This window comes from Oncorhynchus masou, unplaced genomic scaffold (genome assembly GCF_036934945.1).
Source record: "Oncorhynchus masou masou isolate Uvic2021 unplaced genomic scaffold, UVic_Omas_1.1 unplaced_scaffold_1813, whole genome shotgun sequence".
Taxonomy (NCBI): Eukaryota; Metazoa; Chordata; class Actinopteri; order Salmoniformes; family Salmonidae; genus Oncorhynchus; species Oncorhynchus masou.
Genome location: NW_027008330.1, coordinates 27,849 through 44,098, shown reverse-complemented (window position 1 = coordinate 44,098; position 16,250 = coordinate 27,849). Strand labels below are relative to the sequence as shown.

The window sequence follows — 16,250 nt, the reverse complement described above, 5'->3', positions numbered from 1 at the left end:
CTGTAACTATTGTCAACTGTCAACAGTGTCACAGGTCTCTATAGTAACAGCTGACTCTTCACGGTTACAATAGAGACTTGTGACACGATATTTACATAACAGATGGTATGAAGCTGTTGTATGGGACAAGCCTTATTTGTTTGTAAGGGGGGGAACCACATTTCATTCACATGACAAATTTAGTTAACAAATGAAATGCCATGTCTAATCGCAGACTGACTTCTTTAGGACATAATAGAGAGCACAACACACACACACACACACACACACACACACACACACACACACACACACACACACACACACACACACACACACACACACACACACACACACACAAACACACACACACACAAACACAAACACACACAAACAAGCTCTCTCTGCCAGTTTCCCTGTTTCCCACAGCCATTGCTTGCCTATGGCATGGAGATTGGAGAGCCCAGTGTGATGTACAGGAGATGGAGTGATGGGTTCCAGTCTTGGTGGAGCTTGTATCATGTCAGACTGTGATCTGTGTCTGGTCTCTAATCTCAACAAAGCAGCCATCAGAGCCACCACTGCCGCCCGTCACAAGACTCCCATTAGACAACTCCCTTGTTGGCCTTCTCCACTCTGGATGTCTGTCTGTTAGTGCATCATGTGAGAGGAATGCTAGCAACTCAGCCTCCTGCGCCCGATCATCCATGTTAACATCCCAAATGGCACCCTATTCCCTTTATAGTGCACTACTTTTGACCAGGGCTAATCAAAAGTAGTGCACTATATAGGGAATAGGGTGCCATTTAGGTTGCGAACCATTACCTTTGATTGGTCTGGTTTCTGTGGCCAGAAGACACTGTACCAAAACATAACTCTTCCACCAACATGGCAGAACATCACACAGCTCTCAGCTTCTAAGAACAGAGAGACGCTGTGTGATGTGAGAGGAGTCGAGGAAAGAAGTTCCTACGTAATATAAACACAATTACAACTATTTAGCCCTGATGGTTGGAAATGTCAGCCATCAGAGCAAAAGGGTTACTATTTTCCTCGCTCCCCGTCGTGATCTCTTGGTGACTTGTGAAAAAGGAGCTGTAACTGCTTTAAAGGGGGGTGGGAGTGCAGAAGGGGGGACATGGGGGCAGAAGGGTTTGGGAGGGGGGGGGGGTGCATGAAAAGAAAGATTAGGGGGCAAAGAGGATCACTTACTCCGTGTGTCCAACGGATTCCCTTGATAAAAGAAGGCATTCAAATTAGTGAGCAGTTTGTCAATGGCAGGGATATGAGCCATGTTAAATTGTTTTGACACTTTCACACTCAGATTCCTGACTGATTAGCTGACGTTAGATGTTCAGATTGGGTCTTATGAATAGTCTCGGGCAGGCTTCTATTGGACTTCCTGTGACCCTGGCCAATTAAAATAACAGCCCAAATCACCTGTGGTGATAGGGAGAAAATGCTGCAAAGAGGAACATAGACAGGACATAGGGCCCAATGTAGGCCTATCAGCTGTTAGATGGAACATAGACAGGACATAGGGCCCAATGTAGGCCTATCAGCTGTTAGATGGAACATAGACAGGACATAGGGCCCAATGTAGGCCTATCAGCTCTTAGATGGAACATAGACAGGACATAGGGCCCAATGTAGGCCTATCAGCTGTTAGATGGAACATAGACAGGACATAGGGCCCAATGTAGGCCTATCAGCTGTTAGATGGAACATAGACAGGACATAGGGCCCAATGTAGGCCTATCAGCTGTTAGATGGAACATAGACAGGACATAGGGCCCAATGTAGGCCTATCAGCTGTTAGATGGAACATAGACAGGACATAGGGCCCAATGTAGGCCTATCAGCTGTTAGATGGAACATAGACAGGACATAGGGCCCAATGTAGGCCTATCAGCTGTTAGATGGAACATAGACAGGACATAGGGCCCAATGTAGGCCTATCAGCTCTTAGATGGAACATAGACAGGACATAGGGCCCAATGTAGGCCTATCAGCTGTTAGATGGAACATAGACAGGATATAGGGCCCAATGTAGGCCTATCAGCTATTAGATGGAACATAGACAGGACATAGGGCCCAATGTAGGCCTATCAGCTCTTAGATGGAACATAGACAGGACATAGGGCCCAATGTAGGCCTATCAGCTATTAGATGGAACATAGACAGGACATAGGGCCCAATGTAGGCCTATCAGCTCTTAGATGGAACATAGACAGGACATAGGGCCCAATGTAGGCCTATCAGCTCTTAGATGGAACATAGACAGGACATAGGGCCCAATATAGGCCTATCAGCTCTTAGATGGTACATAGACAGGACATAGGGCCCAATGTAGGCCTATCAGCTGTTAGATGGAACATAGACAGGACATAGGGCCCAATGCCGACCTATCATTTCACGGTAAGGTCTACTACATCTGTTGTATTCGGCACATGTAACAAATTAGTTAGTCTGCTTCACACAGCAGATATGTTAGTCTGACTCACACAGCAGAGAGATGTGAGTTTGCCTCACACAGCAGATATGTTAGTCTGCCTCACACAGCAGAGAGATGTGAGTTTGCCTCACACAGCAGAGAGATGTGAGTCTACTTCACACAGCAGAGAGATGTGAGTCTGCCTCACACAGCAGAGAGATGTGAGTCTGCCTCACACAGCAGAGAGATGTTAGTCTGCCTCACACAGCAGAGAGATGTGAGTCTGCCTCACACAGCAGAGAGATGTGAGTCTGCCTCACACAGCAGAGAGATGTGAGTCTACTTCACACAGCAGAGAGATGTGAGTCTGCCTCACACAGCAGAGAGATGTGAGTCTACTTCACACAGCAGAGATATGTGAGTCTACTTCACACAGCAGAGAGATGTGAGTCTGCCTCACACAGCAGAGAGATGTGAGTCTGCCTCACACAGCAGAGAGATGTGAGTCTGCCTCACACAGCAGAGAGATGTGAGTCTACTTCACACAGCAGAGAGATGTGAGTCTGCCTCACACAGCAGAGAGATGTGAGTCTACTTCACACAGCAGAGAGATGTGAGTCTACTTCACACAGCAGAGAGATGTGAGTCTGCCTCACACAGCAGAGAGATGTGAGTCTACTTCACACAGCAGAGAGATGTGAGTCTACTTCACACAGCAGAGATATGTGAGTCTACTTCACACAGCAGAGAGATGTGAGTCTACTTCACACAGCAGAGAGATGTGAGTCTACTTCACACAGCAGAGAGATGTGAGTCTACTTCACACAGCAGAGAGATGTGAGTCTGCCTCACACAGCAGAGAGATGTGAGTCTACTTCACACAGCAGATAGATGTGAGTCTACTTCACACAGCAGAGAGATGTGAGTCTACTTCACACAGCAGAGAGATGTGAGTCTACTTCACACAGCAGAGAGATGTGTCTGCCTCACACAGCAGAGAGATGTGAGTCTGCCTCACACAGCAGAGAGATGTGAGTCTACTTCACACAGCAGATAGATGTGAGTCTACTTCACACAGCAGAGAGATGTGAGTCTACTTCACACAGCAGAGAGATGTGAGTCTACTTCACACAGCAGAGAGATGTGAGTCTGCCTCACACAGCAGAGAGATGTGAGTCTACTTCACACAGCAGAGAGATGTGAGTCTGTCTCACACAGCAGAGAGATGTGAGTCTACTTCACACAGCAGAGAGATGTGAGTCTACTTCACACAGCAGAGACAGATATTTGTATGTCTGTTTTACACAGCAAACATGCAGTTTTCTCCTTATCCATAAGCACTTCCTGCTCAAACAGTCTTAGTCTTGAATAACCTCAGAGAATTCCACTAAAAGTACCTCAGACTGGATTTCCTCGTAATGAACTCGACCTGTTTCCAACATGGAGACTGGAGTCCCTATAACAAAGCTGTTTTATGTAGATGAAATATTGTCCTAGAAATCCTTGTGTGTGTAAATGGAAATCTCTTAACCCTCTTACAAACTGGACTGGACTTGACACTGTGGGTGGTGGCATTTGTCTGAGAAAATCAGTTATTTCACAAGCTGTATGTATTGTAGAGTTCTTTTCTATATAAAAAAAAATTTGCGAAAGAGAGGGGAGAATAGTTTGTTTGAGCAAAAGGAACATTGTGTTTGGTTTTTTTCCCTCCCTCCCACTCCGCGTTTCCTTCCTTGAACTGTTAAATGACGGATTGTCACACGAAAAAAACATTGATACTTTGTAGCGTGTCACAAAGACATTATTACTCTTTTTAAGTTCCAGAGGTTGCATGATGTTCTTCTATAAGCAGCATGGCTACAGAACAATGTCCAGTACATCCTGATAGGCCTCAGCAAATAAACCTATACAGTATGGGCATGTATTATATCATTCCTTGTGTGTATGGAACTTCACCATGAAAATTCAGTAGTATAAAGGCCTATATAAAGGCCTATTCTTTACTGTGTAATGAGCACTATTGGTTAAAGGCAGCTGACTGCATTTTAATGGTTTTGTTCTAACAAGGCCTGGACTTACGGTCATGATGGTCATGTCACAAATTTAAAAACAAATAACTATATTTTCTCATTGGTCATCCTTCTCTTCATTATTCTAGGAGTTTTGGGGATCTTCGTTGGACCATGGAGAACCGAGGAGAGACGTCTCATGGTCCGTCTACAGCTGTTAAGATGGTTGACATTGACTTCCTTGAAACTGTCATTTCATTCTGGATCTCTTCACAGGTACTGATGCCATGTCAACAGAGCTCTTCAGGCTCTGTGCTTCTGTTTACTAACTGAACGAGTGTTGGATGTGCTATTTCACTGTTTTTATAGAAGGTAAGCCAAGAGTAAAATCTAATTTTCCAAACAGTTCGATTTAATATTGATTCGGTGCCCATAAATGTCAAGGTCACATGGTAGATGACCTTGGATAAAAGACCATTTGTTTTGCACTTACGTTAGTTTCAGTTGGCCAGTTTATTATAAAACTATTACATCAAAACATTTATGTAGCTACATACCAAATGAAATGGTAACTGTTTATTCAGCAGCTAAATTACGGTGATTGAGATCAATTTCCACCGTTTGGGTTTGTTTCATTTGTGTCCCAAAGAGTCTATCTTTGATTCTATTTATACTTCCAATATCCCGGAAATGATCAGGGTCGGTTATAGCAGCTGGATAAAACATAACCACAAAATGGCAGGCTCATCTCTGTGGCTGTCTGGATCTAAAAATCCAACATATTTCTTGATTTTTTTTTCATATAAAATTGGATGTAACTATTTTAAGTACCACTAACACACACACACACACACACACACACACACACACATACACACACACACACACACACACAAATTCCATCAAATAAACTGCCATTAATATAAAGATAAATATTTGACTTCTGGGTTTAGTTCTATTAACCAAGCAGCAGACCAGTATGGCTGTTATTGTGTTTATTCAGTAACTATTCCCCTAGCATAGCAGTCGTATAATAATAGACCTATAATAGACAGTAATTTGGCTGGTGCAAGAAGTCAAGAAGTAAAATAGGGTAGAAATTCAATATTCACAATAACAGATAAATAAATGTGGATTTTTACAGCACACAATTGGCCCAGCGTCTTCCGGGTTACGGTTTGGCTGGGGTAGGCCGCCATTGTAAATAAGAATTTGTTCTTAACCGACTTGCCTAGTTAAATAAAGGTTAAATAAAAAATAAATAATGTATGGTGGAGGAATTTTAAGCCTGTTGTATAAATGGTGTGTATAGACAGTACGGACAGTATATGCATAGAACATGTGTGTACAGTAGTAGTTATATAGGATGAGCCTTGACTAGTAGGATGAAACAGTAAGTGACCAGTGTTCATTAACTCTATCTATGTACATTGGGCAGCAGTCTTTAAGGTGCAGCGTTGAGTAATGGGTGGTAGCCGGCTAGTTACAGTGACTAAAGTTCAGGGCAGGGTACTGGGCGGAGGCCGGCTAGTGGTGACTATTTGTCAGTCTGATGCCCCGGGGATAGAAGCTGTTTTTCAGTCCAGCTTTGCGACACCTGTACTGTCTCTGCCTTCTAGATTATAGAGGGCGGAGACCTGCTAGTGGTGATTGTTTAACAGTCTGATTGGCTGGAGATAGAAGATGTTTATCAGTCTCCTGGTCCCAGCTTCGATTCACCTGTACTGTCTCCTCCTTCTAGATGGTAGCAGGGTGAACAGGCCGTGGCTCAGGTGGCTGAGGTCTTTGATGATCTTCTTGGCCTTCCTGTGACACTGGGTGCTGTAGATGTCCTGGAGGGCAGGCAGTGTGCCCCCGATGATTCGTTGGAGCTGATCACATCACCCCCTGGAGAGCTCTCGATGGTGCATCTGTAGAACTTTGTGAGGGTGTTCAGCCTCCTGATTTCAAATTTCTTCAGCCTCCTGAGGTTGAAGAGGAGCTGTTGCACCTTCTTCACCCCACTGTTGGTGTGGAGGGACCATTTCAGGTCATCAGTGATGTGCACGGCAATGAACTTGAAGCTTTTGACCCTTTCGATGTGGATGGGGGCTCTCTCTGCTGTCTCCTATAATCCACGATCAGCTCCTTCATTTTGTAGATGTTGGCACCACTCCTCCAGGGCCCTCACCTCTTCACTCTTGGCTGTCTCGTCATTGTTGGTAATCAGACCTACCACTGCTGTCGTCAGCAAACTTGGTGACTGAGTTGGAGACCTCCTTAGCCACGTGGTCATGGGTGAACAGGGAGTACAGGAGGGGGCTGAGCACACACCCCTGTAGGGCCCCCGTGATAAGGATCAGAGTGGCGTTGGCGTTGTTACCTACCTTCACCTGTGGTCAGCCCATCAGGAAGTCCGGGTCCCAGTTTCACAGGGAGGAGAAAGAGCTGTAACATAGCTAGCTATAGCAGCAGCATTTTCTGGTAGGTTGTAGTAGGTACTTTTTTTTTCAACTGAAAGTTATTTACCAATGGACTGACAATTGTTTTAGTGTTGTGACGTAACACCATGTGTAAATACACATCTAACACCAGAGGGAGAACGACGACCAGACACAAAATGTCAGGTGTAGTTATACTTTTCGTCGCTAGGTACCGCAAAAACTCCACTATTGTCACTGCCAATATCAATCCCATAATCCTTGCAAACGGTGTATTCATTTGAATGGCTCTGAACGTGAATTCAATTTGAAAAGCTAGCCAGACATTTGTTGCAGGTTTATACTTTACAGGTAATTCCTTACTACTTCCACGTGGACATACATCGCTGAGGAGAATCCTGACATTTCGCAAAATGTGACGGTTAGTAAAATAATGATTGCAATAACTGAATTAGTAGCTGAATCAACTTTTTTTCTTGCCATATGTTTCCTAGAAATAAAACTAGCCGACGTTAGCTGGCTAGTTAGCCACCCACCCTTTGCTAGGCTATCTAGTCTTAGCTAGCTAACTTATCAACAGCAAAGCTAGTCGACATCTCCAATAGTAGCTAGTCAAGCTAGCTACTGCTAAACTTTGACACTTTATGCTTAGTTTTGAGCTCGACAACTCCGTTAGCCTGAACAAATTAAATGTTTTTCTGGACTAGCCAGATAGTTAGGCCCCATCACGGATCTCATTAATTTACTAGCTATTTAAAAAATATAATATTAGCCCGTTAGCAAATTGCTAACTATAGAGGGTCTCATTAACCGACTAAACTCCACGGTTTAGTGATAAAGGTTTAGTCGGAGAGGGTCTAATTAACATGTCATTAGCGTGCCTGCTTTCTTGCCACTCCGATAAAGATTAGTATTTCGACATGTTTACTATCAAAACATTTAGACTCGTAGTTAACACTTAGTTAGAGAGCTGCTTTACTTATATATGTATATGTGTGTGTGTTCATAGCTCATTGTTCTAGAAAGGTGGCTAACTAGGGAGCTTGATGCTAACTGACATCGCTGCGTAACTTACTCTGTGGGCTGGCAAAGCTTAGCTATGCTAGCTAAATGTGTACTTATTAACTAGCGAGGTAAGATATCATGTAACAATGTTTGCTGCTTTGTAACATTTTCTAGTTTGTTTGCTGCTAGTAGTAGGTACGTTATGGTTGACCATAGCCAACGCCTTGTCTTCGTTGTTAGTCTGCTAGAGGGAGTCAACTCCTGGCCCGTCTCCCCTTTATGGGTGTCAAGCTTTGATTCCCCTGGTCTTCGACAGGGTATTTTTGCGGAGAAAACTAACGTTAGTTGCCGTAGGCTACTTCCCGAGAACAAACTCTGATATTTCACAGCAAAGAAAGAGCGACATTAGCTAGGGATATATAGAGAAGAGGGACACCGCCAGGTAGGCATAGGTAGGCATCTCGTTCATCAGGCAGACAGTCAGAACCATACATCGGTTGGGCTATTTGCAATGCAGTATTTCGCAATTTATTGGCCTGCTTAAGTTCACTTAAGTAGGGGCTATCAATGAGTAAGTAGGCTGAGCTACTCTACAAGACACACTACAGTTTTCATAGTGAGGAGGGAGAGAGGATCGGGGCAGAATAGGCTATATATATATCTTGTAATCTGTTTATCGCAATGTCTTGTCTACAATGCCTCGTAAATTCACCAAACATATATATTAGGCTATCAATGCATATGGCTAAGCTATTCTTCAATGCATCAGTGTAATTGATCCATGGTAGGGGGATCCCGAGTGGCATGGTGGTCGAAGGCACTGCATCTCAGTGCAAGAGGCATCATTGCAGTCCCTGGTTCGAATCCAGGCTGCATCACATCCGGCAGTGATTAGGAGTCCCATACGCGCACAATTGGCCCAGCATCATCCTTCATTGTAAATAAGAATTTGTTCTTAACTGACCCCCCCCCCCCCCCCAAATTGGGCGTAACTACAATAAGTATTGTTTATAGCCTATTTAATGAAACCCTGGCTTATGTCCTACCAGGTCAGGGTTCCCAACCTGATTCCTAAAGTGCTAACCTGGTTCAGTTTATCAACTAGCTAATTATTGAATTGGCTGTGCTCGGTTATGAGTGAACCCTCAGGATGGCAGCTCTCCACAAACAGGGTTGGAGAGTCCTGTCCTAGGTAGTAGATCGTGAAGCAGGGCATCCCTGCTAAACTTTGGGGAAATTACAAGCGCAGCATCATCCCATGGGATCCATCAAGGTTGCACACAGCAGAAGTATCAATGAAATATTATAGTTCCTACACTTTACCTTCTATATTCAAACGAAATAGGCCTTTTTTTATATATAGGCGTAAGTTGATAACACCATGCTGTCGTCAGTCCTCTAGAATGCAAATGTAGTCTTCGTAGTAGGACTCTGCAATAATGAGGTAGTGTGTACATGTGTGCGCGTCCGTTGGAGCGTGCCGTTGGGAGTCGTGCAAGTGTGACTCCCAAACACAGGAGACGGAGTCAACTCCCCCAAAAAATCCTAGTCGCGCACCACTAGCTACACTAGTGCATTGTTGACAGGCGCTTGTTGACAATGCTAGCTTAGATTAATGTTACAGGCACAGTGTATTGTAATCCGGCATTTTTAATTTAGACCAACTTGTTCCCGTGTAGCTAGTCGACTCATAGTTGTCCTATGAACTAGTAGTAGTACAGTCATCAGTTAAACGCAGCTTGTAATATAAGGAGATTTTGTGACCAGGTCATGAACCCCTATAAAACAAGTACAGCATACAGCAGACTTCCATTGTCACTGCAACGCCTGCTATGACGGACTCATACGGTTCATTCAGAAAGTATTCAGACCCCTTTCCTTTTTTTCACATCTTCTTACGTTACAGCCTTATTCTAAAATATATATATATATATAAAAACTTCTTATCAATCTACACCAATACCCCTTAATTAATGACAAAGCAAAAACAGGATTTTAGACATTTTTGCATATTTATTAAAAACAGAAATACCTTATTCACGTAAGTATTCAGACTGCTATGAGACTCGAAATTGAGCTCAGGTGTGGAGGGCGACCGATTAATCGGAATGGCCGATTTAATTAGGGCCGATTTCAAGTTTTCATAACAGTCGGTTATCAGCATTTTTGGATGCCGACTATATTGCAATCCACGAGGAGACTGTGTGGCAGGCTGACCACCTGTTATGCGAGTGGAGGCAGCAAGGAGCCATGGTAAGTTGCTAGCTAGCATTAAACGTATCTTATTAAACTATCAAGCTTCACATAATCACTAGTTAATTACACATGGTTTATGATAAACTAGTGCTAACTATCTTGTCCTGCATTGCATATAATCAATGCGTTTCCTGAAATTGTCTCTTCTCTTGTGTTCAGTGTAAGCAGAGTCAGGGTATATGCAGCAGTATGGGTCGCGTGGCTCGTTGCAAACTGTGTGAAGACCATTTTTTTTCCTAACAACGACCGTAATTCATTTTCCAGAATTTTACATAATTATGACCTAACATTGAAGGTTGTGCAATGTAACAGCAATATTTAGACTTAGGGTTGCCACCCATTCGATAAATTACTGAACGGTTTCGTATTTCACTGATATAATAAACATTTTGTTTTCTAAATGATAGTTTCCCAATTTGACCGTATGAATTACCTAAGGCTCATATTTCTGTGTGTTTATTATATTTAAGACTATTATTTGATAGAGCAGTCTGACTGAGCGGTGGTAGGCAGCAGCATGCTCGTAAGCATTCATTCAAACCGCACTTTCCTCCCTTTGCCAGCAGCTTTTCGCAATGCTTACAGAACAATTTATGACTTCAAGCCTATCATCTCCCGAGATTAGGCTGGCAATACTATAGCGCCTATTAGAACATCCAATAGTCAAAGGTATATGAAATACAAAATGGTATAGAGAGAAATAGTCCTATAATAACTTCAACCTAAAACTTCTTAACTGGGAATCATGTTAAAAGGAACCACCAGCTTTCATATGTTCTCATGTTCTGAGCAAGGAACTTAAACGTTAGCTTTCTTACATGGCACATATTGCACTTTTACTTCTCCAACACTGTGTTTTTGCATTATTTAAACCAAATTGAACATGTTTAAAAATTTATTTGAGACGAAATCAATTTTATTTATGTATTATGAAGTTAAAATAAGTGTTCATTGTAAATTCAGTATTATTGTAATTGTCATTATTACAAGTGTGTGTGTGTGAAAAATAATGCTTTTTTTGGGTCCTCCAATAATCGGTACTGGTGTTGAAAAATCATAATCGGTCGACCTCTACTCAAGTGCATGCCTTGCAGTCGGAGGCCAAGCAGTTGCCATCTGGGGAAAGTTACCAAAACATTTCTGCAACGTTGAGGGTCCCCAAGTACGGCAGGGTAGCCTAGTGGTTAATCCCTGAGCTGACAAGGTATATATATCTGTCGTTCTGCCCCTGAACAGGCAGTTAACCCACTGTTCCTAGGCCGTCATTGAAAATAAGAATTTGTTCTTAACTGACTTACCTAGTAAAATTAAATTTAAAAAACAGTGGCCTCATCATTCTTAAATGGAAGAAGTTGGGAAACAAGACTCTTACTAGAGCTGACTGCCCGACCAAACTGAGCAATCTGGGGAGAAAGGCCTTGATCAGGGAGGTGACCAAGAACCCGATGGTCACTCTTACAGAGCTCCAGAGTTCCTCTGTGGAGATGGTTGTCCTTCTGGAAGGTTCTCCCATCTCTTCAGAACTCCACCAATCAGACTTTTATGGTAGTTGCCAGGCGGAAGCCACTCCTCAGTAAAAGGCATATGATAGCCCGCTGATGAAACCAAAATTGAACTCTTTGGCCTGAATGCCAAGCGTCACGTCTGGAGGAAACCTGGCACCATGCCTATGGTGAAGCATGGTGGTGGCAGCATCATGCTGTGTGGATGTTTTTCAGTGGCAGGGACTGGGAGACTAGTCAGGATAGAGGGAAAGATGAACAGAGCAAAGTACAAAGATCCTTGATTAAAACCTCCTCCAGAGCACTCAGGACCTTAGACTGGGGCAAAGGTTCACCTTCCGATAGGACAACGACCCTAAGCACACAGCCAAGACAACGCAGGAGTGGCTTCGAGACAGGTCTCAATGTCCTTGAGTGGTCCAGCCAGGGCCCGGACTTGAACCCGATTGAACATCTCTAGAGAGACCTGAAAATAGCTGTGCAGCAATGCTCTTTATCCAACCTGACAGAGCTTGAGAGGATCTGCAGAGAAGAATGGGAGAAACTCCCCAAATACACGTGTGCCAAGGTTGTAGTGTCATACCCACGAAGACCCTAGGCTGTTATCACTGCCAAAGGTGCTTCTACAAAGTAGAGTAAAGGGTCTGAATACTTATGTGCATGTCATTTCAGTTTTTTATATTTTTTATGCATTTGCACACATTTGCTTTGTCATTATGGGGTATTGTGTATAGATTGGGGGGGGGGGGTAATTAACTTTAGAATAAGCCTGTAACGATGTGGATAAAAATCAAGGGGTCTGAATACTTTATTTAATTTTTTAACTTTCTGAATGCGCTGTATCATGTTTTGAGTGGGTTGTTTCTGCTAGTGAAGTGACAGTTCAGACAACTTTGGGTTAAGGGGGGGGTGGGGGGGGTTGACCTTATAATTTGGCATGTTTTGTGCACTATGAATGAATTACTTTTTTCTTTTTTTTTCTCTCCAATAGTGTCTCTTACTATGGCCTCTGGAAGTCATGATAGGCAGAGCAGGGAATTCCAACAGCTCAACCAGGACAAACCTCATGAATTTCTCCATCACATCAGCAACCACTCTGCAGCTGACCAGAATATGAAGGAGGTGAGTGGATTTCAAGGTGGGAAGTGTGCATCCCGGTTCTCCACTTGTCCCCCTCCCTCCCACACACACACACACACACACAGTGTGCACTTGCACAATCCCTGTCATTGTATTAAAATCATTCAATTGTTCTAAGCATTGGCGAGAAAGAGTTTTCACAGTTTGTTAAATCTGACGCTGATCGTGTAAATGCACACAGTGTGGCAGATTCTGTTATGAATATGAACCAAGAGGTGTTTACTAACCTTAGTCAAACATTTATCTTTTTAAAGAAAACTGTACGTTTTTATCACTTATCCTTTTTGTTTTAGGTGGTTTTTTTAATTAAGGAAGAAATAGATAAAGACCGGTGAGTTTTTCAGTTCTATGTAGATCTAATGCACAAGCTGCCTTTCCTGGCACTGCAATTATGGCTGCTCAGTCACTGGGGAAGATCTAACCATCGAAACACAATTCCATCTTTTTCCCCGAGCACTTCTCCAAACACTACCATAGTGTCTAGTCTCCTAACTAACCAGTGCATGTATCAAGACAAAATCCTTTTTAATTATTTATATATCTTTTTTTTTTTTAAACTGTACTCCTTTCCTCCCCAACAGATTCCCCGTGAGTCGCGGTGCACACATCTCCGGCAGAGCAAAACAAGTGTCTGTGTGCTACAAGAGAAAGTGTTCGTTGTCGCGTCACAGCGTAGTGGTGAGCTCCGGCGTGAGCCACAGAGAGCCCCCCGCAGGTCGGGCTGTCTGTGACATGGCCAACAAGGAGAATGAACTGACCTGCCCAGAGGAAGTGCAGGCCATACATTACAATGACAACTGCGTTTTCCCTGTGAACTCTGTAGCAGAAGCTGGCTCCAAGATGGCAGGGCCAGGAAACAAGTATGGTGATTACTTCACTGAGGTGAGATACTACCAGCCAGTCCCCAATTCACTCCCTACCCTGGCCCTCTTGATCAATGATCATTATCACTTATTATCACACTGTCCATTCCCACCATCAAACCGTTGCCCCCTGCGCTCTAGGCACCCTCAGAGGTTTGGAATTGTCACCATATTCTCAATACCTCTCCAATCCTTGCACACTGGGATAGATCGGTAGACCCTGTTTATTGGAAAGAAAAGTGTCACTTCTATTTTCTGAGACAATTCAAGTGTTTTCTGTTTGATCCTTTGTAGCGTTTTGAAGTGGATTGTATTGACTTGTTTTGTCATGCCCCACTGCCTTGTGGGTATCTTTCCTGACCAGCTATCGAAGGATCATGACGCAATGACACACGTGCTTTTTGGGAGGAATCTCCGATTAAATGTAGCTCTGACACTATGGCGAAGAAACGCCAGCGAACTAGTAGCATACCTGATCAGGTAGGAACATCTATCTTCCTGCCCACATACCGTTAATGATTTTAATCAACATGTTCACATCCAATAAACACTGTTCCATAGAATTGAAGACACAGGCGTGCTTCTTGACTGTCTGCCGGTAATAACTAAAAAGTGAGTATCCCAGTTTGTATTTAAACATGATTAATGTATGGCTGTGATGAGTGAACTTGAGACACAAATTAATACTTGTTTTTGCTTCTGTAGCCTTCAAGACGAAGTGCCGTGCATATCACTGGGCTGCTGTGTAGACCTCCTGCCACAAGTCAAAACCATCCTCGCCAGTAAATATGAAGAGTGAGTTCAACTGTGGAATTTTTTTTTAAATATATTTGACCGGGTAAGTTGACAAGAGAACACGTTCTCTTTTACAGCAATGACCTGTAGTTGCTGCTGCTGTAGAAGTACATGTGGGATCCATAATGGATGATCATTTTGTTCTGTTCCTTTACCAGACACTTGACTGCTGTAGAAGTACATGTGGGATCCATAATGGATGATCATTTTGTTCTGTTTCTTTACCAGACACTTGATTGTTGGTTTACACTGGATTCAGTCTGTCATTAAGAAATGGTGGCCAGAACTCTCCACAAACAGCAATAGACTGCAGGACAGCTCCTCAGAGGACAGGTATATTTAACAGCTTTTCATATTTTGGTGTTTTGGTTTCTTTAACATTTTTACATTTTATATTTACCAAACTTCCTCTTTCTCCGGACAGCACGGTTACGGTCTTGGTGGCAGCGCACACAGAAGGCTCTGCATGATTTTGCTACAAGCCTGATTTGACTCACATCTGTTTACAGGAACCTCCAAGTCTTGAAGCAGCAGCTGTTGGAATTGTGGGAAGAAGGACCCCGATTATGTTTAGTTCCAGGAACTACAGGAGAGATGGCAAAGGTAAGGTGTCATGGCGACCCTTCGTGTTATTTATCCTTTGTCTTCGTTCATTCCAAGGCCATTGGCTCTAGATATGGAGGAAGGGACCACAACAAAAATCTGAACTCGTCATGAGGGGTCTCGGTAAGCTTGCAGATCTGCATACCCAAATCCATACCCACATATGCAGTCAGAGCTGGCCCTAGCTTTTCAGGGGCCCTAAGTTAACATTTTGTTGTCCCCCCCCCCCCACATTTTGATCCGGGGGCCTACAAAACAGGCCGTCAGTTGCCCATCCCTGGTCTCGATTGACGTTTCACAAGTTGTCTCTCACCGGTCTCTTCTCTCTCTCTCTCACAACAGGCCATTGAGTCTTACTTGTTACAACTACGCTGACCAATCAGTCAATGTAGCACTGAGGAAGCGACCACTACTGCCGGAGAGAGCTGTGTTTTTAATCGTTACCTGGAGCCAGTGGCAATAAAGACAAGACAAGACAATGCTCCACACACCGACAGGAAAACTGTTCTATTTAAATGACAATTGATGACCTGAGCAATTCAGACAACTTCCGCACTCGATCACAGCTGCAGAGACACTAAGAAAAGGAGGGAGGAGAGACGCAAGGGGAGGAAGGAGCCTTTTTCTCTTTGCAAAACCAGGAATGACTACTTCACATTGAAGTGGATCGACGTCTAGCGACGGGGCAATTCTTCAGTCAAACCTCCATGAGACTTGGCAACAATGGCACCTTATTTCTTCTATAGGGCAGGTTTTACCGGAATAGGGTGCCATTTCGGATGCGCGCTGAGACTGGGTCTTGGGCCGCTCTGTGACGTGCCAAGTTCTCTCTCTCTCTCACCACAGCCGCTCTTCCTCATCATGGTGTGTAAAACCTGCACAGATCATGGATGTAAAATAATGCCCCTTCCTAGTTTTAATACTTCTCGATTCTTCCAATCATGTCCTGAATGAAGAACTTAAAACTATTTTGGTCTTAAGTTATGAGAGCTCTTCCTGTTGTTGTTTCCTGTTCATGAATGACGTTTGACTGTAAAAGTGTGAATACAGTGATTCTTTTAATCATCTTTAAAATAAATTTGCTAAAATCTGTCTTGAAGGATTTTATCTATATTTTAGTATTTTAAATGGTGGGCACTTGATATTTGTGTTATGCCCCTGGTTATACAGCACCTTCAGAAAGTAGTCATACCTTTTTGACTTACTACACATTTTGTGTTACAGGCTGAAATGTATCATTTTTC

At 43.3% G+C, this 16,250-nt stretch overlaps 1 protein-coding gene across 1 annotated transcript; it reads left to right on the top strand.

The window, feature by feature from the left end:
• Positions 1-7,111: 7,111 nt before the first annotated feature.
• LOC135532321 (KATNB1-like protein 1) lies at positions 7,112-16,098 on the top strand. The gene is made up of 10 exons (XM_064959890.1): positions 7,112-7,263; positions 12,597-12,727; positions 13,039-13,076; positions 13,327-13,627; positions 13,973-14,088; positions 14,170-14,220; positions 14,314-14,403; positions 14,632-14,736; positions 14,913-15,006; positions 15,349-16,098. The coding sequence occupies exons 2-10, from the start codon at positions 12,608-12,610 to the stop codon at positions 15,379-15,381; spliced, it is 948 nt and encodes a 315-aa protein (XP_064815962.1). The 5' UTR covers positions 7,112-7,263; positions 12,597-12,607; the 3' UTR covers positions 15,382-16,098.
• Positions 16,099-16,250: the final 152 nt, after the last annotated feature.

Excerpts from the sequence above, each read along its gene's own strand:
- LOC135532321 (XM_064959890.1), top strand. The coding sequence starts at position 12,608 with ATGGCCTCTGGAAGTCATGATAGGCAGAGCAGGGAATTCCAACAGCTC. Across the intron at positions 12,728-13,038 it reads CTGACCAGAATATGAAGGAG|GTGGTTTTTTTAATTAAGGA; the intron begins GTGAGTGGATTT and ends TTTTTGTTTTAG. Across the intron at positions 14,089-14,169 it reads CTAGTAGCATACCTGATCAG|AATTGAAGACACAGGCGTGC; the intron begins GTAGGAACATCT and ends ACTGTTCCATAG.